Below are 27,395 nucleotides of genomic sequence, written 5' to 3'. Positions count from 1 at the left end.
AGGCAATGAGGATTGGTGGTTAAGACCTTCTCTTCTGCATCCCAGAGCTGTCACCTAGTCACTGGGGCAGGAGCTTTGGATGAAACTGGCTAGCCCCCATAGGGAAGTTGCATTCGCTTTCTCACATGGCCAGTAGTATAATGAACAATGGGCTACAGGGGCACCAGCCCTGAGTGCCCACATAGAAGGGGCACAAGGATGGCTGCTGATATCACTACCCATCCAAGTGCCACAGCCACTGCAGGAAGTCCAGCTGTTGCAGCCAGCCTGGCCCTGCTGCTGCTGCCACCCAGGGTATAGACCCTGAATGTTATGCCTCTGCACATGGCATCTGATTATCGTAGAAGGGGAAGGGTTCACTGTCAAAGGAATCTGGATCATTGTTTCTTGCATTTGGAAAGATCCAGATTCAGACTTGGCAAACCACATGAGATCAAATTAAAATTGGCCCCAAGCAACCTTCTGCCACTCTGCTCTGACTGCCCCACAGACCTCATGACTGCATTTTGGAGAGGCCCAATTTAAGTCGTCTCCTACCCTATTCTGAGACATAAGTGCATTCTCCAGGGCCAGAAATCATCAAAATAAGCAGGCCTTTGTTCTGATGAGACTGCTGGGGCTCCCAGCTTCCGGATGGGCAGGAGCTGTTGTGAGTGCAGGACTTTCCCAATGGCCATTTCAGTCCTGCTTTTGGAGAAAGCCAGGAGGTCACAGAAGAAAGGAAGGAGGATGAACCCTGCCATTTTTTGCTAAACCTCTGAAAAGGTTCTGGAAACAAATGTCAGTTAGCCACTTGTTTGATCTCTAGCAGTGTCCCACAGCTCTAAGTTAACAAGTTGGCTATAGCTTTTCAGAAGGGAATGCTTGTTTTTAGTCTCCCTCCTCCATTAAGACTACATTCCCTGTGCCAGGGAGAAACTGTTTCCCTCCCCCACTACACACACACACAGTGACCCAGCCATCCACTGTGTCAGCTGTCATTCATAATTAAGCTGAAAGCGCATGATGGTATTGCTAGTCCCAGATGTCACAGAATTCCTGGGAGGTTACGGCCCCCTTGGGGCTCCCAGCCCTGCCAACAACACCTCGGGCTCAAAACTAATAGTTCTTTTCACTCTGGCTAATTATCTGTCTCTCCAAAAATGGCTGCAATGTAGGGTCTGCCTTTGCTCTATGAGTGTGTTGCCTTAGGTCTCATAAATCCAGCTGGTTCCTCTCCCTTCTTCTTTTCTTTCCCTGCATCACTTTTTATCTGCATCACTTAACTCTTCTTTTTTTGCTTCCCTTTCCTCTTTGTTTCCTCCCTCATCCTTCCTTTCTTCACATAATGTTAATAAGCTTACATTGGGTACCCCCACCTTTTCCTTTTTCTGTCCTTATCTCTGTCTGTCTGTACCTTTCCTGCCTATTCCTTCCTGCCCCTCACTCTCTTTGGGAAGAATGCTTTGTAGGGGTGATTGATGGCCCATTAGAAAAAGATTAACAGGTGCAGGCTTGACTAGAGAAACAGATGTCAGGGAGGGAAGAAGAGAGGAGGAGAACAGGTGACCTTTTCTGTAAGAGAGATGCAAGCATGACTTTTAGAACATCAATTGCACCCTACGACAGTGAGAGAATGAAGGTGCGGACGACGGTGAGAAGGATAATCCACCATCATCCCTGTTGTCTTTTTGCATTCTTCATTCTCACTGACAAAATCATTTGATTCAGGCTGAAATTAGCGACTCTGTTTAGCATATGGGTCTCTCGTTCCCATCTCATGTCATTACTGTTTGGCTTGCTGTGTGGTTATCTTTATCTCTTTCCTCCCTGCATGTGCTCTCTCTCTCTCTTTCCCCCACCCCTTTTGAGGACCCGTTTTGTTATTCAAATGTAATTATGGATGGAAATTAAGCCTTCTCCCCTTTTATTTTGATTTTAGAGAAACTGGCAGTTTTAATAAAACTCTACAGCAGGGTTAGGCAGCTTTGCCCACTCCCTCCAGCCGCAAGGAAATCACGGCCAAATCCTTGATCCCAAGGAAGGAGGGATAAAGGTAGCAGGTGCTGAGGAAGTGTTTTTCAGAGTAAAGATGGGGTTGCTTCAGAAGCTGGATGAAAGCCCAATTAGAAAAAGGCATGAATAGCCAAAGGTTTGGGGAGCAGATACTAACCCAGTTGTTCTGGTTTTGGAATAGGAACAGTCAGGCCTGGATTCCTTTTGCCCCCTGGAATGGTACAGGGCTGGGTGTGATCGCCAGGAGAAGGCCAGGAGCTTTAACTTGAACCCCAGGCTCTGCCCCTGCTCCTGTGCTTCCTGTAACAAAGTGGTAGCACAGCCCCTGGGAACATATCTTTCCCCTTTTCAAAGGACAGTAACCTTGACCTTGACACGTTCTAAAAGAAAAGTAAGTCAATGACTCATGTCCCCACTGAGCACCATGGGGCAGTGATAGCTTCCCTGGAAAAGATTGCTAAGGCCAGGATGGAGTCCCCTTCTCTATTGCTGATGGGCTTATCAGGACATGTCCTCCCCCCAGTTGTCACCACCAGGGGGCTCCAGCAGTTTCCTTCTTTCCTGTTGTGCCTGATGTCAAAAATGTGACCTGGTATTTATGTATCATAACTTAGACCTACCTGAAGAAAGGGGACAGCAAGGTGACCGTGTGATCTATGTGAGTCCATCAGGTCTTATCCAGTGTATGTATGCCTATAGGAACACCAGACAGTGTGAATGTCACTGCTCCCTAGTGGGTAGACTGTGGTGGACTCACTCAGTCAGTTCCATCTGTGGCTTCTCCTTTAGAGCAGAGAGAAACTGGGGTGTAATACAGAAAAATAGACCCCAAACATGTAACCCTCATGTGAGTAGATCACATCTGCTCAACTCACGCATGACAAATCTGAGAGTTGCATTTACTTTGACAGCATTTATGTTTCTCTAAATGTCTGACTACATGGGTTAAGTTATAACTCAGCCATAGGGTGGGGAGAGGAAGTCAATGTTCTCTCATGCAGGTAGGTTAGTCCTTCCCCTCCATTTTTCAGAGAGGATGACAAGAACCTGGCATCTACCAGCAGTGATGTCAGCACAGCCCCCATCCACCTATGAAGTGCCACATCATCATTCCTCAGCAAGTGGCTGGCTCCTTTCCCAATTTTTTCGGAGGGGCGTCCAAGAGCTGAATATGGCAAAGAAACATCCATTAATGCTGAAAACAAAAGGAGGAGTAATTTAATTTTGTTCAGGCTTGTTCAGTTGATGGAGTCATTAAAACTCTCTGTGTCTACTCATGTGCAGCACACACACACACGCACATGCACGCACCACAGCCCAATGCTGGAATAAACTGTATTACACCAGTCACAGATTCAATAGGCTCAAATGTCCTAGATAGAGTGTTGCTTTTATCTTAGCAACACATTTACCCCACTCAGTTTCAAGGGAATTTTTCCCCTGTGTCTTACTCTCACCAGTTTTCTCTTTTTTCCTTGCTGTCCTTTTTCCTCCATTCCTCACCCATTCTTCTCTTTCTGTCCCTTGTTAGACATTAACAGGCTACCCCTCATTGCTGATGTGTTATTCATGCACTAAGATGGTCCCCTGGGTAATTATTTAGACCACTGCAAAGAGGGAGGTTGCAAGATCAGGCCCAGCAAACAAATGCTTGCAGAAGAAAGGAGGGGGAAGTGGAGCATGGTGGAGAAAGAGAAAAAATAAGGAAAGGAAGAAAAGAACAGAAAGGAGAGCAGGCAGAAAACCAAGGGCCAGGAGGGAGAACTGGATGGAAAAGTTTTCCTGTTCCGTGAAATTGTACAGGATTAAAAAAAAAAATCCCATTCTTTACTGGAGAGAATCCAAGACCTTGTAAGGTGTTGTGGGACCATCTGGCCCTAGATTAGCCAATAGCAAGGTATCAAGGCACTCACTTGCTCTAACAAATGTCTATTTATACAAAGTGGAACAGCTCCACCAAGAGAGGGTCTAGGAGACCATCCCAGAATAGCCAGGGGGTCAGATCACTCAGCTAAGTGTAGATGAATTTGCTGTGGATAAGATCTTTGTAAACTCAAAGAGGAAAGAGAGCACAAAAAAGGCACCATCAATACCCTCCCTGATCAGCTCTTTGATCCATCACAGCTCCTGTGTGTCTGTGTCCAGTTTTGGGCCCCATGCTTCAGGGAGGATCCCAACAGATTGGAAAGAGTCCAGCACAGAGCAACAAAAATTATTAGAGCCCTGGGAAGAATGACTTACGATTAAAGGCAAAAGAGCCAAGCAACCCTCTTGGCTAAACAAGGAAATCCAAGAGAGCCTAGGGAGAAAAAGAGAGGCATCCAAACTGTGGAAGCAGGGGGTAGCCACCATGGAGGAGTATACCTGCTTGGCTTGCACTTGCAGGGAATCAGTTAGGAAGGCTAAAGCAGAAATGGAACTCAGGTTGGCTACAAAAAGTAAGGACAACAAAAAGTCCTTCTTTAGGTACATAGGAAGTAAAAAGAAGGTGCATGGCAACATAGGACCCCTACAGGACAGACTAGGGCAATTGGTAACAGATAGGAGAGACAAAGCTGAGCTCCTAAACAAGTTCTTTGGATCTGTATTCCTAAACACGGATAAGGACACATCTTCCAAAGGGGCTGTAGACAGGCACAAGGGGACTCCGACTCACCAGCAGTTAGCACTGACCTAGTGAGGAAGCATTTGGAGAGGCTGGACTTGTTTAAGTCAGCAGGCATGGGCTATCTTCATCCAAGGGTGCTGAAGGAATTGACCAGTGTCATTGCAGAACCACTGGTGAGGTTGTTTGAGCACTCATGGTGCTCAGGATGGGTCCCAGAGGACTGGAAAAGGGCCAATGTGGCACCTATTTTCAAGAATGGGAGAAAGGGTGATTTGGGTAACTATAGGCCAGTTAGCCTCACCTCTATCCTTGGGAAAACCTTTGAAAAAAGTATTAAGGATCACATCTGTGGGAGTCCAGTAGGAAAAATAATGATGAAGGGCAACCAGCATGGCTTCACAGCGGGTAGATCCTGCCTGACTAACCTTGTTTCTTTTTATGACCAGGTCACAAAATGCTTAGATGCAGGAGTTGAGGTAGATGTCATCTACTTGGATTTTAAAAAGGCCTTTGATACAGTGTCGCATCCCATTCCTATAAACAAATTAGGCGATTGTGGCATAGATTACTACACGGTCAGGTGGGTGGTGAATTGGCTTATGAGGCGCACACAGAGGGTGGTGGTGAACAGGTCATTTTCGACCTGGAAAAATGTGGGCAGTGGAGTTCCCCAGGGTTCGGTCCTTGGACCAGTGCTGTTCAATATCTTCATCAGTGATGTGGATGAGGGCATAGAAAGCACTTTGTTCAAATATGCGGACGACACCAAATTATGGGGCAAAGTAAACACGATGGAGGGCAGGGAGTGGATTCAGGTGGATTTGGACAGGTTGGGAATGTGGGCAGAACAGAATAGGATGCAGTTTAACAGGGATAAGTGCAAAGTGCTACATCTAGGGAGAAAGAATCATCAACACACCTACAGGCTGTGAGATGACTTTCTAAGCAGCACAGCAGCAGAAAGGGATTTCGGAGTCATAGTTGACTCCTGTATGAACATGAGTTGTCAATGTGACGAAGTGATAAGTAAAGCCAACTGCACTCTTTCATGCATTAGAAGGTGCATCATGAGCAGGTCTAAGGAGGTGATACTTCTCCTCTATGCAGCACTGGTAAGACTGCAGCTGGAGTACTGTGTCCAGTTCTGGGGACTGCACTTCAAGAAGGACGTGGATAACCTTGAGAGGGTTCAGAGGAGAGCAACTCATATGGTTATGGGCCTACAGGTTAGATCCTACGAGGACATGAATCTCTTCAGCCTCCACAAAAGAAGGCTGAGAGGGGATCTTGTAGCTGTCTACAAATTCACTGGAGGGGCAGCAAGAAATAAGGGACACTCTGTTTACCAGGGCACCCCTTGGGGTTACTAAGAACAATGGCCATAAACTGACGGGGAGCAGATTTAGATTAGACATTAGGAACAGTTTCTCTATGGTGAGGGTTGCTAAAATCTGGAATGAGCTTCCAAGGGAGGTGGTGCTCTCCTCTACGTTGGAGGTCTTTAAGAGGAGACTAGACCAGCACCTAGCTAGGGTCATCTGACCCCAGCGCTCTTTCCTGTCAGGGCAGGGGGTTGGACTTGTTGATGTACTAAGGTCCCTTCCGACCCAAACATCTATGGAATCTATGAAAGGCTGAAAGTACTTGGGTTATTTAGTCTGGAGAAGGGAAGAATGAGGGGGAACTGGATAGTAGTCCTCAAATACCTGAAGGGTGATTATAGAGAGGATGGGGATGGGCTGTTCTCTGTGACTGTAGGGGACAGGACTATGAGCAATAGCCTCAAGCTGCAGCAGAGTAAATTAAGGTTGGAGACTAGATGGGACTTTCTGACTGTGAGGGTGGTCAAGCATTGGAACAGGTACCAAGAGAAGTTGTGGGATTTCCATCCCTGGAAATTTTCAAGAGCAGGTTGGGATGGTTTAGTCAGGGTTGATCCTGCCTTGAGCAAGGGGCTGGACTAGATGACTTCATGAAGTCCCTTCCAGCCCTATATTTATATCACCCTATGACACCCCTCCATGTGGAGCCATCTGTCCCATGAGAATGGTATCCATTGATTCTGATGCGATGGCTTCAGGTCTCCGCCAATTCTGATTCCTTGGCTTTGCCTTTTAATGCAGCCAGAAGAGCTGACAAACATTTTGGAGATCAGCAATGTTGTGTTCACCAGCATGTTTGCCCTGGAGATGATTCTGAAACTCGCCGCCTTTGGGCTCTTCGATTACCTCCGCAATCCCTACAACATCTTTGACAGCATCATTGTCATCATCAGGTGAGGAGGTCAGAGCAGGAAAGCCACGTTGGAATTAGACTGAGGCTAGAAATAAATGTTGCCAAATAAAATGGATTAGCTGTGCTGGAATGTCCCCCAGCACAGCTGATCCACTTCAGTGTGTGAAACACATGCTACCCATTGTCCTGCCCGTCCCCTCCCCTACCATTGATGCTCTAGGACAACAGGTTTTCCTGGGTATGAGGGACCTAGTCCTGTGTGTCTCAGGAATTCCTGTGCAGGACTGAGCCCCTCAAGCTCCTGGAGTGCCTGCCCAACTTTCCCCTTTATAGAGACACCCCCAGGAATCTCTGGGGTGCATCTCTGTAAGTAGGGAAACCCCAGCTTTCCCTGCTTATGGGGAAGTGCCCCAAGATTGCCTGGGGCATGTTTCTTTGAGGTCAAAGTTGGGCCTGTGCTGCCAGGGCTTGAGGGGCCTGATCCTGCATTGGAATCCCCGGGGTGCGCAAGATCAAACCCTGCAAGCCCCCAGGGTAGCTGGAGATCATGGGGAGCCCAGGGTTGCCCATGCTCTTGCACCATAAAGCAAACAGATGCTCACCGTTACATAGTTGCACAAATTAAGAACACCTTTGCCACAGCCACAAATTTGGGGCATGTGTGGCACAACTAGGGGTATGGACATCTATTTGCTTGGCCTTTGTGCCACCATAAAAATTGTTATGGTGGCACAAAAGTAACAAAGGGCAATGTCTATTTCCACCTGTAGGTACATATACAGCAAGGCAGATCAGTGTTGAAACAATGTCACTATGCAACATCAGTACTTTTCATGAGCTAAAATATGAAGAGAAGCCTTGTTATTGCACAAGACAAAGAAACAGAAGATCTGAATGTTATTCCCCACTCTGCCACTGACTCACTGGGTGACCCTGGGCCAACCATGTAACTTTTCGGACCCTTGGTTTCCCCCTAGGTAAAATGGAAATGGTAATACTCCACTCTCTCATGAGTTTGAAAGGCTTAATAAATTGACAAAATATTTTGACATGCTTAGAGAAAAGATGCTGTAGAAGTTTTTTTTCTTTTCTTTTTTAATAAAGGAACTTTCACATCACATCTTTGTGATGCGGCATTTATTCATTCCTGAAGAGCTGTACACCAATTTAATTTTCCTTTGTGAGAAGTGCAGTATTAAACATACACACATGCATGAGAACATACACATATGCAGTATATACAGTGTATACACACCCCCCTGATCCAGGCGCACACACATGCAAATAACATAGAAATACTTTCTTTCTCTCTCATTCACAGATACAGTCCACTCAGGAAGTGGTAATAACTTAGATTAATGTTGCTATTTCTCTCTCTCAGTTATCTCTATCCTGTTTTTCTATTTCTCCTTTCCTCCACCTCCCCCCCTGGGTTAAAATCTCCTTCACTGTCTCTGGGCCACAGCATCTGGGAAATCATCGGTCAGTCAGATGGGGGCCTATCGGTGCTAAGAACTTTCCGTCTTTTGCGTGTGTTGAAGCTGGTGCGGTTCATGCCTGCCCTACGGCGCCAGCTGGTGGTGCTGATGAAGACCATGGACAATGTGGCCACCTTCTGCATGCTTCTCATGCTTTTCATCTTCATATTCAGGTGAGGAGTTAGGGGCTTCATAGCAGTTTGAGAAGGCATTCCATATGTTAAGTGTGGTACCAATGTGGGTCTGACTCATCCTGCCCATTTCTATTATCAAGGTGGCAAGAGGGAATGCTATTATTATATCTGAGCCAAATCCTGAGCTGGAGTACACAGTTTTCCTCCATGGAGGATCTGGCCTTTAGACATTTACGGATAGTAGGCTGGGACTGAGTGTAGAGAAGCAGTATCCTGATCTTAGTGTTTAATTTCATAGATTTCATAGACATTAGGGCTGGAAGGGACCTCGGAAGATCATCGAGTCCAGCCCCCCGCCCAAAGGGCAGGACGTCAGCTGGGGTCATAGGATCCCAGCAAGATAAGCATCCAGTTTCATCTTGAAGGTGTTCAATGAAGGCGCTTGAACAACCTCCGGTGGCAGGCTGTTCCAGACCTTGGGGGCTCGGACAGTAAAGAAATTCTTCCTTATGTCCAGCCTGAAACGATCTTGTAGTAGTTTGTGACCATTCGTCCTCGTCATCCCTTGGGGCGCTCTGGTGAACAAACGTTCCCCCAGATACTGGTGGTCACCCCTGATAAACTTGTAGGTGGCCATCAGATCACCCCTGAGCCTACGCTTTTCCAGGCTAAAGAGCCCCAGGGCTCTCAGCCTGTCATCGTAGGGTCTGCTTTCCTGACCTCTGATCATGCGCGTGGCTCTTCTCTGGACTCTCTCAAGCTTCTCCACATCCTTTTTGAATTGTGGAGCCCAAAACTGGACGCAGTACTCCAGCTGCGGCCTCACTAAGGCCGAGTACAGGGGGAGAATGACGTCCCGGGATTTGCTTGAGAAGCATCTATGGATGCAAGCCAGCGTTTTGGTCGCTTTACTAGCCGCAGCATTGCATTGCAGGCTCATATTCATCTTGTGGTCAGTGATGACCCCCAAGTCTCTTTCTTCCATAGTGCTAACCAACATAGCACTGCCGAGCCTATAAGGATGCTGCGGGTTTTTCTTCCCAAGGTGGAGAACCTTGCATTTATCAGCGTTGAACACCATCAGATTCTCATCCGCCCACTTGCTGAGCCTGTCCAGGTCAGCCTGGATCATCCACCTGTCTTCTGGTGTGGATGCTTTGCCCCAAAGTTTGGTGTCATTGGCAAACTTGGCCAGTCCGCTTCTGACTCCAGTGTCCACATCATTAATGAAGATGTTGAACAGTATGGGTCCAGGGACAGAGCCCTGGGGGACCCCACTGGTCACAGGACACCACGATGAGTGACTTCCATCAATTACTACGCTCTGGGTCCGACCCCGGAGCCAATTTTCCAGCCAGTGGATCGTGGGGGACCCAAGGCGACAATTGGCCAGTTTCTCCAAGAGACGATCATGGGACACCAGATCGAAGGCTTTTTTTAAGTCAAGATATATGACATCAATCTCATCTCCCTTGTCCAGGTGATAGGTCACCTGGTCGTAGAAGGAAATGAGATTGGTCAAGCAAGACCTACCCGCAACAAACCCATGCTGGCTATCCCTTAAGATGTTGGCGTCGGCCAGTCCATTAAGGATGGCCTCCTTAATAAACTTTTCTAAGATCTTCCCCGGGATAGAAGTCAGGCTGATGGGCCTATAGTTAGCCGGATCCACTTTCCTCCCTTTCTTGAAGATAGGCACCACGTTGGCCTTCTTCCAGTCTTCGGGCACTACACCAGAGCGCCAAGAGTTTTCAAAGATCTGCACTAGAGGCTGGGCTATGATGCTCACCAGCTCCTTGAGTACCCTGGGGTGAAGATTGTCAGGGCCGGCTGACTTGAAGGTATCCAGCTTCTCAAGATGTTCCTTCACAAAGTCAGCATTAATGGAGGGCAGGGGATCACCCTCACCCGGACTTCCCGGTCCTGTAGCGGGCACGGGCGTCCCATGGGGCTGATGAAAGACCGACGCAAAGTACCTATTTAATAGGTTGGCTTTTTCCTGGGCGTCAGTTGTCAGTTGCCCCATCTGGTTCAGCAGGGGTCCAACGTTGCCCCTGCTTTTCCTCCGGCTCCCCACATATCTAAAAAAGGACTTTTTATTGTCCTTGATGCTCAAAGCTAGCTGGAGTTCAGTTGCAGCCTTGGCTTTCCTGGTCTGCTCCCTACAGGACCGGACCAGTGCAGAATAATCCTCCTTGGAGGTGACTCCCATCCTCCATCCTTTGTAGGCCTTTCTTTTTAGCCTCAGGAGGTCTGCTAGGTCCCTGGAGAGCCAGGGGGGCTGCTGTGCCCTCTTGCTGCCTTTCCTCCGAGATGGAATAGACTTAGTTTGTGCATTGAGGATCGCTCCCTTGAGGAGCAACCACTCTTCTTGAACTCCCCTCTCCCTGTGGTCACAGTCCCTTAGGGCCTCACTGACAAGCCTCCTGAGCTTGTCAAAGTCGGCTTTCCTCAAGTCAAGGACTTGCGTGTTGCTGACTGACTTGCCAGCTTTTCGGCGGATGGTGAAGGTGATCAGCTCGTGGTCGCTGTCACCCAGCTTCCCATCGATCGCTAGGTTGCCGACTAGGTCATCCCCAGTAGCCAGTACCAGGTCGAGCAGCGCTTTGCCTCTCGTTGGCCCATAGACTTCTTGAGTCAGGTAGAGGTCATCCATGCACGAGAGGAAGCTCTGCGACCGCTCAGATTTTGCTGAGCGATCCTCCCACGAGATGTCTGGGTAATTGAAGTCACCCATGACAACCATGGTCCTGGAGCAAGCTGTCTCAGCCAGTTCCTGGGCAAACTCCTGGTCTAGTTCAGGACTTTGGGTGGGAGGCCTGTAATAGACTCCCACCATTGTGTCCCCTGTGCCGTGTTCCCCATGGATTTTAACCCAGAGGGTCTCCAGCCGTCCACCCTGGTCGCCAATATCGGCTTGCAGGGACGCGTAGCTTTCCTTAACATAGAGAGCTACACCCCCGCCCCTTTTCTCTACACGATCCCTCCTGTACAGGGTATAGCCATCTATCCCCGTGGTCCAGTCATGGGTGGAGTCCCACCAGGTCTCCGTGATCCCTATGACATCGTAATTGCTTGCACTGAGCAGGAGGATGAGCTCCTCCTGCTTATTCCCCAAGCTCCTGGCATTTGTGTACAGGCAGGCAAGTGCCCCCTGGGGGGCTCCTTCCTTGCCCACAGATTTTACCAGGGCTGGGGCCGGGGTGGGCTCCCTTGAGTGCCGTGATCCGCTGGCTTTGCAAGGATTGCTCAGCGGGCCAGCAGTGGCGGTAGTCCCCCCGTCCCCCAGCGGGCTTAGTTTAAAGCCCGGTGGAGCAGGTCAGCCAGTCTGGCTGAGAAGAGCCTCCCCTAGGGCGGCTGACCTGCTCCACCGGGCTTTGAAAGGGTGAATTGAAAGGGTGAATGCTGTTAGCCACACTTCATTTGCTGTAGGAAATAGCTTGATCCCTTCACTAACTGCTGTAGAAGTGTGGTGTGATGTGGAGAAGCTGCCTGAACTCTGAGTACGCCATACAGAAAAACTGGAAGGGGTTTAGGGAGGGAGAAATGGAACAGGAGAGGTAGATTAGTCAAAAACTGGGAGATTGCGGTGGTAGCAGTGGTGGTGCAGGGAGAGGGGAAGAGTTGAGATGACGTGAAGAGATACAGGCCATTCAGAGATTGGCCCCCTCTTGGGCAGATCTCCATGGGCTGTTTGCATTCTTATATCTCTTACTCTGGTGACAATGGTTAGTTGTTTGAATTGGAAGGGGAAGTACTCTAACAAACTCACTTTGGTAGCAGAGATACTTAAATTGGACATTATCTTTTTTGCCCCACCCAACAGCATCCTGGGAATGCACATCTTTGGGTGCAAGTTCAGCCTCAGGACGGACACTGGAGATACAGTCCCTGACCGGAAGAATTTTGACTCCCTGCTCTGGGCCATAGTCACTGTGTTCCAGGTGAGTCAGTGCTGCCTGCTGTGGGATGGCCCAACCCATGATGGGATCAGAGAGGCAACCTCAAAGTGAACAGGAGTAGGAGGAGGTTTGTACTAGTGAATGCTGCCCTCACTCCCAATGACGCAGAAAGCTACATTTGAGACTCCAGTATGCAATGCTGAGAGAAGAGGGACAGACACATCTGGTAATCTGACATCTCTCAGGCAGAGGGGCTCCAGCCTTCAAGGAGCAGTGAGAGAATGGGGAGATGAACAGCTTGCAAAGATCAGTTCTGTGTTGTAGCAACTTCTCTATTTAATGCTTCAGCACATGCGCTATGTTTGTGTGTGTCTCTCCCTGTTCACTTGGGGTCACCTGAGGTAATGCCACAAAGACAGCATGACAGCTGGACAGCGCACACTGCTGGTGGGGATCCTGGCAGTCATTGGGATGAGGGAAGAAGATGGGGGTATGTAGTGATCAGATAATTTTCCTCTCTCTGCCCACTTACGTTTATCCCCTTCACTCTTGCTTTGTTCTGGTGGGCTTAGGTGCCCTCTCTTCTATGTTGCAGATCTTAACCCAGGAGGACTGGAATGTTGTGCTCTATAACGGGATGGCATCTACCTCGCCTTGGGCATCCCTTTACTTTGTAGCCCTCATGACCTTTGGCAACTATGTCCTTTTCAATCTTCTGGTGGCTATCCTGGTGGAGGGCTTCCAGGCTGAGGTGAGTTGCCACTGGCACTTCTTCCATGGAGGAAGGATGCAGATTTGAAAGCCAGATGTTGGAAATGGTATGAAAGGAATGGCAGGAGATCCCAGGGTAGTGCATTGAAGTTGGTTCCTTCCACATGGTCAGGGTGGGTTAAAAAAACCTATCTTAACCCTTTCATGGGGGTGTCAAACCCACTTAAGTGAAGGAGGGAGCTCACAATTTCTACTCTGCATACTACCCTGAGGGGATGACTCCTTCCCTTTCCATGGGCCAACAGTGCAACTATATGAGTTCTACCATTGACCATGGTGAGATCTGGCAGCCCTATCACCCATGGTAATGGATGACCAGAATGAACAGAATTCTTTGCCTCCTGGATGCCTCTGAATCCCAGATCTTTGTTTTCATTTTTTCCATTCCAGGGTGATGCCAACCGATCATACTCAGATGAAGACCAGAGCTCATCCAATGCGGAGGAGCTTGACAGGTTTCAGGATGTCCAGGATGGCTCTGGTAAGTGGATCGTCTGGGCTGATTTGCTCAAATCCCACCAGCATCTGGGTGAAAGATGTGAATATGCAGAAACCTCCCCAGCCCTGAAAACTCTCTTCCCTGCCTAAGGCAAAACTGTAATGCTGCGCTTGGCTAAAGCATTTTCATGGCAATGCAGTTACATAAGTCTTTGTTTGTTTGTTTGTTTGTTTGTTTGTTTGATTAAGAACATAAGAACTGCCATTTACTGGGTCAGACTGTAGGTCCATCTTGCCCTATATTCTGTCACACAGTGGCAGAGAGTGGATACTGAAAGGGAGAGTGAACAGAGTATGACCAAGGTTTTTTCTACTGTGCCTCTCCCACTTGCTGCCTCCAACATTTACAGTCTAGGGCTAGGGACAGAAGTTACACATAAACTGGTTAAAGTGATCAGAAACGGGTTTAAGCCTGTAACAGAACAGAAGTTCAGTGCACATAAACCAGTTTCAAAATGGCTGAAACTGGTTTAAGATACACCTGGTTGAATGTAGTATCAGACTTAACTGATTTAAGTCAACCCAGTTTATGAAACTTCTGTCCCAGACCCCTCCCTGGTTCAAGTTAAATCACAGTCCTCCAGCATCCTGGGATGCTTTGCAGCCCTGGGCTGGGCTGGGCTATCTGCGAGTCGGAGCAATGAGGGCTGGCTGACAAGGTGGTGTGTGGGGAGAAATCCAACTGGGGACTGCAGCTGGGTCTATGGGTGGTGGGGAGTAGGGGTGTTGGGGGCAGCACCTGCCAGACTTTTCCCAGCTGGAGTGAAGGGGGTAGGGGTGGGGGCAGGCAGGATCAGGTGGAGGGGAGGGAAGGGGGTTTAAATTGCCTCTCCCCCCCAGCATGGGACCCGAGCTGGGGTCTGCTCGGCAGGGGGCTGGCAGGAGACCAGCAGACTCCACCCCCTCCCACCTCTGGCAGACTGAGGCAAACAGTTGGTAAGGGGAGGGGGACAGAGTGTAATTCCCCTCAGCTCCCCCAGGCCATGGGGAGGAGAAGGAGCCAGGGCTGGAGGGACTGATCCCCTGGCACCTGTGAGCAGAGTGCCAAGCCCTGCAGGACCAGACTGAGAGGTGGGAGGTGTTGGCAAAGACCTGGCATAATCATCATATGTATGTGCTGGAGATGGAGCTAAGGAAACAGGAGAGGGTCCCAGACTGCTTGGGTCAGTGTGACCAAAGAAAACAGAGACCTACATTTCTATTATAAAGCAGAACCTGTAAAAGGTAGGAGACTGGATGGCCTAAGCAGAGGCAAAAGACACTGAATGCACGAGAGTCCTGCCAAAGGTGCTATAGGTGACAAGCATACTACTGTCAAGGCACCCAAGGGGGAGTGTAAGCACGCCCGTAAAATCCCAAGTAGAGATGAGGCCTGTGGAATCTCCACTCCAGCACCTAAGACTACCTGCTGATTCCCCAAGAAGGATTTTATGAATACCTTGCTGTAAGGAGATTCTCTGCCCTCAGGATTACATAAGACTTATGCAAGGCTTTCTCTTGTCTTTTTGGTTTATTGCATTCCATTTTAAGTTAGACTAAGTTGTATGTGCTCTCACTGTGCCTTACTCTGCTGTATCTTAACTTAGGTGAAGATTTTTGGTTGTTCTTTATTGTGCGCTTGATGTGGCAAATTGATGTGTTCAATACATGCTCACTTCAAAGAAAAAGCTATTCTTGTTCAAGCTTTTATGAATTCAGTGGCACTACCTTTTTCTCCACCCACCCCCTCCTCAGCCTGGCAGGCACTGCCCCCTGCCCAGGCAGACCCAGGCTAGGGTCCCATGTGGGCCAGGGAGGGGATTTTAACTCCCACCCTTCAGCAAGCTAGCTCCAGGCTGGGGCCTGGAAATGCCCCCTCTGCTCCAGCAGGGGGAGAGGGAAGCCTTGGAGCTTCAGTCCCTTCTCTTTGGCAGCAGCTGGGAGGCATGGTCTAGCACCCCCCAGCTTCTGGCCTGAACCACTGCAGACATGTGACTGCATTCCCTGAAACAAAAGTAAATGTCTGTTCAGATGCTTCTCAGTTTAATCTCTGCAGTTTAGAGTAACCTGAAAAGACTGAATCAATTCAGCCTCAGGCTTTTTGACTGTCTGTACTTAGCCTAGGAAGTTCTGATTCAGAGGCTGTACCCCTAACTCACAAGCCCAATAGTTACTGATGCCCCTTTCCTCCAAGAATTTGCCCAGTCCCTTTGTGAACCTAGCTCAGGGGTGTCCAACCTTTTTGAATGTGGGGCTGGATCACGAACTTTTTATCACCCAGTGGGCCAGCAAGCCATGTTCAAAGACCTCACAGGAAGTGCTATCACATCAGGAAGTGATGTCACGTGACCTTTGACACCAATGAAGTTGCAGGAAGTGACAATGAAATGGGTTGGGAAATGTGGTTTAAAATCCAAAATAAAAATAATAAAAACAGTACCTGACCTGGACCCCATGAGGCAGCAGTCATCCTGCCACCAGTCAAACAAGACCTTGGGAAGAAATTTCCAACAGCTTCTTGCCAATGGGAGGAGGTAGAAATTAAAGAGAAAACCTCTTCCCCTTTTCTTTTTGTCCATGTGTTAACTGACAAGGCACAGAACAGAGCCTGAAAACGTCGCTGTATTTCCAGTACCAGCCCTCTGTTCACAGAGGTTAGAACAGCGAGGGAGTGGAACATACTGCCTAGGGAAGTTGTGGACTCTCCATCATCGGAGGTGTTAAAAAAGATGTTGGACAGCACTGGTTGGGCATGATCTAGGCCAGCGTTTCTCAAAACATGGGTCGTGACCCAAAAGTAGGTCTCAAGAATATATGAAAGGGTCATGAGCAAACTTTAAAAATGGGCTCTCCTTTAAAGGAGAAAAACATAACTGTGGCTTTTCTCTTGTGGGCTGGCAGAGTTCCAGCCTGCAAGGGGCTACTTGGGCCCCCCACCATGCCCCACATACTGGGGCACTGGGGTCTGGAGGTAGGAGCAGTGAGGGACACTGGGTCGGGACTGACCATCTACGTTTACAAATGGGTCCTGGTACAAGAAAGGTTAAGAACCACTGATCTAGACCAGGGTGGGCAATTATTTGAGGCAGAGTGGAACAACACAGGGCACCCTTGCTCCTCAGGCTCCCACAGTCACTGGCTCAGCCCCGGGGGAGGCGCCATCTTCCTGGTCCGGCCCAGCCCAGCCTGGCCCAGCCCTATCCTACCCTACCCTACCTGTGGTGCCCCAGCCGGGGAGGAGGCAGCAGAGGCAGATGACGAGGGCAAGCCCGGACGTCATGCCGCCTCCACAGGTCCGCATCGCTGAGCTGCATTGGGCTGGAGGGAGCTGGGGCTGGGGCCAGGCGGCATCTCAGGGCACAGCAAGCGCAGGCTCTGCCCGAGCCCAGGGCCGCCCCGCGCAGCATGGCCAATGACGACAGCCCGGTGAGAGGAGGCACCTGCCCATGCTGCTCCGCCTCCGCCAGCAACCCAGGGCCAGGTGGCCAAGCCAGGCTGCCTCTCACCTGCGTGCAGGGAGCGGCAAATTGCTCAGGCCAGGAAGTGGTGGCTTTCCCACGTGGTACTGGGGACGGGAGGAGGCGGGCTGGGTCTGCACTCCTCTTCCCACACGCACCACGTCAGCAACGTCAAGCTGATGCGGTGCGTGTGGGAACCTTGTCCTTTCCCCAGCCCTTCAGCAGCCATTAGGAAGCTGCTGAGGAGCTGGGGGAGGGACAAGGGGTGGGAACAACAGTAAACCGTGTTTACTTTCGTTTCCCATCGCAGCACCGCAGGGCACAGAAAATGGCTTGGCGGGCCGCATGTTGGACAAGCCTGACCTAGCTAAGCTGTCAGCTTTCACAACATCTTGTAACAATGAGTTAGTTACACACTGTGTGAAAAAAACTTCCTTTTATTAGTTTTAAACAGACTACCAACTAGTTTTATTTTATGACTTCTAGTTCTTATATTGTGAGAGAGAGTAAATAATAAATCCCTATTTAGTTTCTCTTTGTCATTTAGTATTTTGGTGGTTTTGAACTCATTACCAACTTACAGTGTTACCTGCAAAAATAAGAGTCCTGGCAACATATTAAGGAATGCTGTTGCTGAGGAGGGAAATGCAATTGTTGGAGGCCCAAACACGGGAATATCAAGTAGGAGAAGGAAGGTAGGACTGCCTCTGTGTACAGCATCAGTGATAGTGTTACTGGAAAAGTCCAGTGTCCAGTCCTGTGTCCATGCTGAAAAAAGGATGGTGGTGAGTTAGAAGGAATCCACGGGAGCTACAAAAACGATGTGAGATCTAAAAAAGATGAACCATACCTCAAACATCAGTTATGAGCGTCTATGGGTGAGGTTCTGTGACTTGTGCTGTGCTGAAGGCCAGACTAGATAGCCTGACTGATCATTTCTGGCTTCAAACTCTATTATTTTAATCACCAAGGGTAACATTTCAAAACACTGAGAATATTTTTGTTTCCTGTCCCCACCCTGCCACGCCCCCTAAACTCACCTCTATTGAAATGTAGATGCTTCTCTCTGGCCCACCCAAGGAGCAAATTAAAACAAGTTCCCTGGATCCTTGGGATGCATAAGCAATGTTTTAAGGGTGCCAGTAAGAACCCACAACATAATGTTAATTGAAATCTGGAGGTGGATAAAGGAGTCTAGAGGAGCCCCCAGAGTACTGGTGGATATAGGCCTTGCTGAGTCTCAGTCTATCTCTTGGTTTCTCAAGCTGACAAGCTGATGTGAAGAAAATGGGAAACATGCCCGAAATAATAAGTGGCTGCCAGTCAGACAGGTGGTACTGTTGTTTCAGATGGTGAAAGCTGTGGGAAACCACTACGTTTGTTTGAACAGGTGGGATCATTGTCTCTCTTACAAGCTGCCAAAGGTCTGCCCCCTTTTTTGCCTGGCAGGGTGTGTATGCAAGGAAAGCTCTACTAGGCCCCAGGCACTGCTCCTCTTGTAGGAAGGCTCCCTGCTCTGTCACATGAGGGGCAGTGGGAGAAGGTGGGACAAAAAGACCCAGCAATTTGGAAGCTGCTGTGTCACTTCAGGAGTTGAGCAAACTCCCTTCCTGACTCCAGTGCAAGAGGAAAGGGACTGCTGCCAGGATGGACCAAGGAAGTAGGGCAAAGGGACAGGAAAGGAGAATGTGTCAGAGGATGGCTAGAGAGGAAGATGAGCTGTGTTAATCCCATTTATTTCTCTCCACACTTTGTTCCCCCCCCCCCTTGACTCGTTGCTGTTGAAAGGAATTTAAAGGATTCTGGGAAATCAGTACATTCTGTATTCAGAGAGATGATTACTTTAAAGCTATCACTGTCTGGACCACCCTCGCACACAATCCAGGAAGCAGTATTGGGTTCTAATAGGGCTTTCCAACCAGGGCATTCAGACATTCACTGAACAGTGAGGAAGAAACCCTGGAAGAAAAAGAAATGTCCCTTTCTCTTTCTTTCTCTGTTTGTGCTCTGCCCAGATCCCAAGCTTTGTGCAATTCCCGTGACACCAAATGGACATCTTGACCCCTCCCCGCCTTCTTCCAACCAGCCAGTGGTATCTGCTGCTGTCACAAATTCATCCCGGAACTCTTTGCAGCCAGACCAAGTCCTCATTGCTGTTGGGTCCAGGAAGAGCAGTGTGATGTCACTGGGGAGAATGACCTATGACCAGAGGTCGCTGGTGAGTGAGTAGAACAACTAGCAATACATTTCTTCATTACATTAGTGCTGCCATTTTGGAATTGCCATGGGTGGTTGTACTGCCACTAGAGATGCTCTAACAGAAGCTTGTTGCCTATCTCTTTTTTGCCTGAAGCAGTCATAATTTCCATATTATCAATCCTTTTAATATCAGTTTCCATATTATCACTGTGGCTTCTTGTAGGTTTTAGTCCCTTTTGTTTTCTCCTCTTGAGTCTCCTCCTGAGTGAAATGTTCTTTGACCTCTTGGTCCTCCACAGTAGTTTTCAAGCACAGAGTGTGAAATCATTGTGTCCTGTCCCTGGATGGAAAAAAAAAAACTAGCAGAGTGCTTTCCAGACACTAGGAAAGGCTGGTGGGTAGTATCAGAACTATCAGGTCCTCCAGCTGGTGAGGTTTTCCTAGTTCAGGGGAAAATCTAATCCTTGATCCATAGCAGCCTTTCCTCTTGTAGCCTGCAGCCACCTCTCTTGACTGCCACCCCCAAAGCACCATTGACAATTCTGCCAGCACTCCTTGCTCCAGTCCAGCACCATCTCTTGTTGCCATAGTCCACAGGCACTCTGCTCCACCAACACACACAGCTCTAGTGGTGCCCCTCAGCCCCTTACATAGCATACCCTTCTACTCCTGTCCTTTGTTTATCCTGTACAGTGATGCCTGATGGTCACAATTTGTGCTGACTTGCTGCTGCAGTGTGCTGAGACCATCCAGCCCCTTTCTCTTCTTTCCTTCTCACATTTAGATTGTAAAAGATTAGAGAATCAGATTGCCCTTCTCTCTGCACCTTGTGCAAAGCAACCATGAAACCCTACCCCCTGATTTTGTCAGTTGTTCTGTCCACTATTCAATGGTGCGAATGACTACACAAAACAAGAATGACTGGTCCTCTGCTTTCTTATGTACCTAATTGGTAAAATGCTTGGCATGCAGCCAGTGCTATATAATATTAGCAACCATACTAGCAGGAGTAATAGTAATAATAGATATTAAATTTACAGAAGTTCACAAAATGCCTCTGCTGAAACAGGAGGACAGAATTATACCCTGTTGGGAGATATAAGGGAGCTCACAGGTGAGCCTTTGCTCTAATAAGGTAAAACCCTGTGGCTTGACTCACTGAATCCCTTGTCTCAATCTTTTACAGTCTAGCTCTCGCAGTTCTCACTATGGTGCATGGGGTCGCAGTGGGGCCTGGGGAAGCCGCCGCTCCAGCTGGAATAGCCTGGCTCGGGGACACAGCCTAAAACACAAACCTCCATCAGCAGAGCACGAATCTCTGTTATCTGGGGAAAGGCACAGGACAGCAGATGGGGAACGAGCTGGGATGGGAAGGACCCCTCACCACCGGCGAACACTTTCCCTGGACACCAAAGGCTCCTGTGATCTGGTGGAGCTGGCATCAGTCCCACCCAGTCACAGAGCAACCCGGAAGGTCGGTGTAACATCGGGAACCACTGAACATCAGGACTGCAATGGCAAAATGCCCAGTATTGCTAAGGAGATCTTCCCAAAGATGAACAACCGCAAGGAGCGTGGAGAGGAAGAGGAGGAGATAGACTACGTGAGTCCTGGGCACTAGGAGGAGACAGGCTGTGTGAGTGCTGGGGGATTTGCCAAAAAAGCACCAAGGATTTAGAAGGGGGAGAGCAACAATAAGAGATAAGAGTGAGTTGTGCTCACCCAGGAGGTTTTAGTGTCCCAGTCACACAAATTAGAGCATGCGATACCCTGTAAGCTGGTCAGAGGTCTGTTCATAGCTGAAGCACAAGGAGACCACAACAACCCTCACTACCCAGACCCCAAGGTTTGAGTGCCCACACTAAGCAGACAGTACTGGGGTGTGCAAATGGGGTTGGGGTCAGTAGAGACTGTAACAGAAATATTAATTGAATAAAATAAAATCATTAGTACTTCACTTAAAAACAAAGGTGTAAATGGATGCCATCTTCCCTTTGACCCATTGAGTGGGTCAGGGACCTAAATTTCTGCGTCTACTTCAGCTGAGGTCCTTGGGCAATTCCCCTGCACAATATCACTGGGACAAGTCAGTGGCTAACATTGCACACATCATTAGTTTCAGGTCCAAAGAACCAGGGATGAATACTGAGGCTTTTCTTTCTTTGGAGGGAAGCAAACACCTGTCAGAGAAGCCCCGGTGAATACTCTGCCCACCCTATCATCCCCCCATGGCTGTGATGTTTACTTAGTTTCCCTCCTCTTGAGGAGGCTGGAAAGAGGTGGATATGAGGAGACAGCAGATCTAGAGACCTTCAGCTACTGGTATTTTAGACTTAAAGAAAAAAAGTGCACCTCTGAAAGGTGCAAGGAAGTGGCCAATGACATCCACTTCCCTTTGTCCCACAGACCCTGTGTTTCCGCATCCGGAAGATGATAGAGGTCTACAAGCCAGACTGGTGTGAGTTACGGGAGGATTGGTCTATCTACCTCTTTTCTCCCCAAAACAGGTTTGTCCTATTTTTGTGTGTGGGGTGGGGTGGGGAAATGCAATCTGGTTGCAGCAGATGAGTTGAATGTTGGCTGCAGCTTTACATTTTCAAGGCAGGAATGATTTTGTTGCTTCAAGCTCAGTAGTTATATCTATACTGCTTTTGTGGCACTCCTGTGTGTGCTGCCATCATGGACCTGCTCTGTGTGTGCCACACCCAGAAATGGGGCAATGAAGCTGCTTTGAAGGTACCCCTTACCAGTGCTCTCAAGCTCTCTGGGCACGTTAGTTCTGTGGCAGGGATATTAGGGCTGTCCAAAGCTTTGTGGGGGGTGATTCGATTTGGAGGAGATTCTGCCTGATTTGGTGGTCGAATCTCCAAATCCAAATCAAATCGGGACCAGTTTAAAGGTCCACATCGATTCAAAGCTCTCTGAATCTTTGGAAAAGATTCGGAGAGCTTTGATGATTCGGATGGACCCCGGTGGCTGCAGCAGGGAGCTGCAGCCAACTCTGAGCTGGTAAGTACTAGGGGCGGGGGAGGGGGGGGACCATGGGGGGACCCCTGCCAGCCCCCCTCTGGCCCCTGCCTGCTCCCCCCAGCCCCCCAATGGCTGCCCCCGCCCGCCCCAGCTCCCTGTACTTTAAAAATAACCCTGGCTCACTGGTTGCTTCTGGGTGGTGCTGGGGTTGATCCCCACTGCCCCCAATGCCTGGGGGGCTCTGCACAAGCCCCCAAACCCCCTCACTCCCTCAGCCCCCCCACAGGTGCCCTGCCTGGGCTAGCTCCGGCCCTTTAAGAAAAAAAATGCTGAGAAAAGCCCTGGGACTCACCACTTCTGCAGCAACCTTGGAGCTTTGAGAGCCTGTGCAGAGCCCCCCATGCAGCGTGGGACGGGGGGGCAGCGGGGATTGCCCCCCTCCTGGCAGCACCCGCTAATCCGGGGCTTTTTTTTTTTTAACAAGAGCCAAGAGCTGGGGTGGGAAGGGCAGCCATTTTCGGGTTGGGAGAGCAGGTGGGGGATGGGCCTGGCTGATTCGGAGTTCGGTAGCAGCCGAATCTCTGAATCAGATTCAGCTGAATCGAATTGGGACAGAATCACCGAATTGAATCGCTGTCCTCCAAATCGGCCGAATCTGAAGCAAATACTAGCCACTTCACACAGGCCTAAGGGATATACCTCCACTGGGAAACCCCAAGCCCACTCCATCTACTGATTCCCACTTGCATGCACCAAACTATGGGTGACTGGTGTCTCTTGAGTCAGGGGGGCACATGCCCCCCCTAACATGATTCATCAACCGGGGTGGGATCCCCCGGCTGCTGATCTCACTGACCAGGGAGCGTGGGGTCTCCCGGCAGCTGATCTCACTCCCACAGCCACTTCCAGAAGTGGCATGGCCGCTTTTGCTGGCGGCCCAGCTCACCAGCCGACACTCACAGGGAGGACACCGGCGCTGCTGCCTGCCCCTCTGCCTGTTACCTAAACAGGGAGTGCGGCCTGACAGGGGGTGCACCAGCACTCTCAAGGGGTGCATGTGCACCCCCTACACGTTGCCACTGCACCAAACCCAGTAAAATACTGGTGACAACACTCCAGGGAGTCCTCTGAGGCCATTCCTGAGACTTGATTTTAGGCACGCTTGAGAGTGATTGCTGGAAACTATGCCAGAGTGTCTTTACTGGTGTATTTCCAGGTTTGGCTCGTGTGAGCAGGAGTACAGGCCTGGGATATGCTTAGTGCCACCATGGTGTAGACATTCTCTGTCTCCAGCATGGAGTGCCTTCAGGGCAGCTTCATTTCCTCATTTCAAGGTTTGGTGTGTGCACAGGAGGTGCCAGTGGGAGGGACACACTTCATGGCACTGCACTCAGGTGCAGGAGTTGTTTAGACCCAGTCCTTCCAGCCAACCAACATTCAAGATCTCTCTTGTGCAGTCTCCCAGGTGGGAGTGGAAGCAGGGAATCCTGAATGGCTGGGGCTATTTTTTTCTCCCCATGGAATGTTCTGTTTTTCTTTTGTGTAATCATAAAGCGTAAATACATATTTATAGCAAAGCAGTGCAGAGAATACTAACTCTGACCTAAAAAGGAAAGGACTGCATTATTAACTACTCTATGCCACTGGCAATGCCTGTCATGGTATGAGAGCGACCTCTTCACTGCATGATAGGGCATGATGTTAGCTTGTTTGCAGTCATATCACTCTATGTGGGGCAAAGTTAGTATTCCCTGCACTTAAAGAAATAAATATTGGAACAGCTTCTTGCAATGGCTCTTTCCACCAATAGAAAATGTCCTTTCATGGCAACTATCGGCATCCAGAGCCAGAGCTCATTACAAGGGTATGAAGAATTTTATGAATATTTGCTGCCCATGTTGAGGCCTGCCTATGCTACAGACTATTGTGCCTTTTAGAGAAACCAGAAGGTGACTTCCCATGATGGCAGAGCCTCCCCCGTCTGCAGCCCAAGAGGGTTTGCTCCCTTGTAGCCTCAGCATGGGTGAACAGTGATTAACAGCTCTAGGTTTGGGTGGGGAAATGAGAATTGGGACTCATCATCGCCCTCATAGGATCAGAAGTTTGAGTGGAAGGAAGGTGACATTCTCAGGGCACCTGCCTGGGACTTGGGAGGCTTAAGTTCTATCTATTCCTTGCTCTCCCACAGTTTACTTTGTGTCCTTGGGTAAGTTGCTTAGTTCTCAATGTCTCAATTTCCCATCTGTGAGATAGGGATAATAGCACTTCCCTTCCTCACCTGGGTGCCAGAAAGATAAGTAAATAGGAGATTGTGGAGTACATAAAAACTGCTGTTATGTGGAATATGTAAGTACTAACAAAAGAGCTTAACAAATATGATTTTCACAACTCCAAGTGACTGCTTAATAGAAGCTCTTTGGAGAGTATATACTAGTTTGAGTCATATACCCAAGTTGAGACACTGGCTATTAGGGCTATGCAAAGCTTCACTCCTTGATTTGATTTGGCAGAGATTCAGCCTGATTTGGTGGCTGAATCTCTGAATCCAAATTGAATCAGAGGACCCTTTAATCTCTCGAAATCGAATCGGAACCCTTCAAATTGATTCGAAGAGATTCAGAAAGATTCGGAGATTTGGATATAGACACAGCTTTAAATATTTTTTCTACATACCTCAAGGTAGCAGGTGGCTTGTGAATGCTGCAACGCTGGGGTGCATGAAGCATCCCACAGGAGTGTGGGGGGCTCCTCAGCACGCTTGGCAGCAGACCCAGAAGTGGACCAGAATCACTTCCAGTCCACTTCTGGGTCTGCTGGAGAGCATGCTGGGGGCCTCCCCACACCTCCCCGGCTTGGCAACTGGTGCCTCCTGGGTCTGGGGGGCACTCAGGTCCCCCTGCGGCTGATCGCAGAGCTGGGGGGTGGGGGGCATGTGGGCCCCCTGCATGTTCCCTGGTAGACCCAGAAGCAGACTGGAAGTACTTCTGGTCTACTTCCAGTTTCGCTGCTGAACATGTGGGGGGCCTCCCCGTGCTCCTGTTGGGATGCTCAATCCGCCCCAGCACTGCAGCATTCACAAGCTGCGCTGGTACCTTGAAGTATGTAGAAAAAACATTTAAAGCTGTGTCTTTGTCCGAATCACTGATTCTCTGAATCCGCATCGAATCTTCAGATTCAGCTGAATCGAATCAGGGACAGTGATCCGAATCAACAAATCGAATCACTGTCCCTGATTCGGGCCAAATCTGAATCCGAATCAAATAGGGCCTGCTTCGCACACCCCTACTGGCTATAGCAGAGGCTGGGTGATACCCCTGTTTTAACCTACAATGTACTTTTGCCAATACTGAGAAAACTCAGAAGTTCCTGGTTAAAGGATCTTGCTCTTTTTCTGGGTCATACCAATCACCAAATATGGGACCAAGAAGGAATTTTTCCCCCCCAAGTCAGATTGACAAGGACTATGGGGGTCTTCACCTTCCTCTGTAACATGGGGCTTGGTCCTCTTCCTGAGATCTTCTGAGCACATATTAACCAATTTATTTCTGTCATGCAATGGCAGCTCATTGGCAGTGCCCTGATGTCCCCAGCTTTTACCTGTGCACATTGTCAGGTGTCCTTGGTGTTTCTAATATACCTCCACTGGGAAGCCCCACGCCTTCTACATCTGCTGACTCCCACTTGTATGCAGCAAACCATGGGCGACTGGTGCCTCTTGACACCACTCAGGGTCAGGGTGGGCCCGGCGGCTGATCTCACTTACCTGGGGGGGGTGCCCTGGCAGCTGATCTCATTGTGCATTGTAGTTGTGTGTGAGAGTATGAAGTGGAGATTCTGAGGAATCCTCAGGTTAACAATTGCCTGTGAATGCAAGGGAATGTAATCAGTGGTCCAGAAACCTCTGCTAGTACTATTTTACTGTGGTTGCTGATTTTCCTTTAGCCAGAGCTGAATTTCTGGTATGGCCTAGCTCCTTGTACCCCATTCCTTGCAGTACCTCATTTCATTTTGCCCAAGGCATACATGTCTCTTTGGAACTTTCATGCAGGTTTCGCATCCTCTGCCAAACAATCATTGCTCACAAGCTCTTTGACTACATTGTTCTGGCCTTTATCTTCCTCAACTGCATCACCATCGCTCTGGAGAGACCACAGATTGAGCACAGGAGCACGGTGAGCAGACCTGTCTCATTTTTTGTTGTACACAACACCTCAAGGGCTCTGGTGGAGAAGGTCCATGAAAGTTATTACCATGGGCACTGGCATTGCCTCTGACTAGCCCTCAGCAATGGACAGTCTCCCAGCACACATATCACTGTGATGCATCCACATGGAACAAGAGGCTTGCTTGCCCCCTTTTGAAGGTCTCACAGTGGTGCAAACCTTCCTTCCTAGAAGTAGTTTCCTGTTTAGAAAGCAAAAGGGTCCTCCAGCCTCTCCTAGCTAGGAGATAACTTTCCAATTGGAGCCCAAGACTCTGAAACTGAAAAAGGCAAGTAATCTTTGTGTGTAGCAGTGCCCCAGTGGGAATGGCATTTCATAGTTCAAGTGCATTGCTTCTTGATCTTGAATGTGGATGGGGGTGACCTGGACATGGAGAGACTGAGATCATGAGTGAAATGACCTCTTGTGAGTCTCAGCCCAGTACACATTCCCAATCTGTACCACAGTTAGGCAGATTACAGTAGTCTGTCCTCAGGGGAGGTCCCAGCAAGGAGTCACAGAACAGGGCTACAGATCAGGACTAAGTGGCCTGGGCAGGACTCTGTGGAAGGTCACTGAGGCTTAGCAGCAGGTGCTGCTGCAGGTTATGACAAAAGAGCTTTCCCAGAGCTGTGTGGTAGCCCCAAGACTAGAGCAACGGGTGACACTAGAGGTCCGGACTGAAGTGCATGGGCTGAGATGTGTAGCATGAAGGCTGTCTGGCACCTGCTGCTGTTTTTACAGTCTCAGTCTCACGTATGCATAAAAAAGTAAGAGACTTAAGTTTCAAAACAAGGAATTTACTAGAATAGCAAAACAGTAGGAGTGTCTCTAGGTGTGCTTTAGGGGATTTCTCTATTCTTTCTAGGAGAGGATCTTCCTCAGTGTGTCCAACTACATTTTCACAGCAATCTTTGTAGCTGAGATGACGCTAAAGGTAAGTCGTCTGAAGAGAGCAGCTCAGCC

General features: G+C 49.1%; 1 protein-coding gene across 1 annotated transcript in view; it reads left to right on the top strand.

The window, feature by feature from the left end:
• Window positions 1–27,395, top strand: part of CACNA1I (calcium voltage-gated channel subunit alpha1 I) — a 73,276-nt gene that overhangs the window by 11,030 nt on the left and 34,851 nt on the right. The window contains exons 4-13 of the mRNA XM_059726385.1: window positions 6,727–6,878; window positions 8,304–8,489; window positions 12,277–12,394; window positions 12,948–13,103; window positions 13,514–13,604; window positions 19,074–19,276; window positions 20,444–20,860; window positions 21,664–21,764; window positions 26,276–26,399; window positions 27,298–27,366. Of these exons, the coding sequence (XP_059582368.1) occupies window positions 6,727–6,878; window positions 8,304–8,489; window positions 12,277–12,394; window positions 12,948–13,103; window positions 13,514–13,604; window positions 19,074–19,276; window positions 20,444–20,860; window positions 21,664–21,764; window positions 26,276–26,399; window positions 27,298–27,366 (1,617 nt within the window). The remainder of the gene's footprint in view (window positions 1–6,726; window positions 6,879–8,303; window positions 8,490–12,276; window positions 12,395–12,947; window positions 13,104–13,513; window positions 13,605–19,073; window positions 19,277–20,443; window positions 20,861–21,663; window positions 21,765–26,275; window positions 26,400–27,297; window positions 27,367–27,395) is intronic.

This window comes from Alligator mississippiensis, chromosome 4 (assembly GCF_030867095.1).
Source record: "Alligator mississippiensis isolate rAllMis1 chromosome 4, rAllMis1, whole genome shotgun sequence".
NCBI lineage: Eukaryota > Metazoa > Chordata > Crocodylia > Alligatoridae > Alligator > Alligator mississippiensis.
Note: the sequence above shows the minus strand (reverse complement) of the source record. Positions and strands in the feature narration are given on the sequence as shown.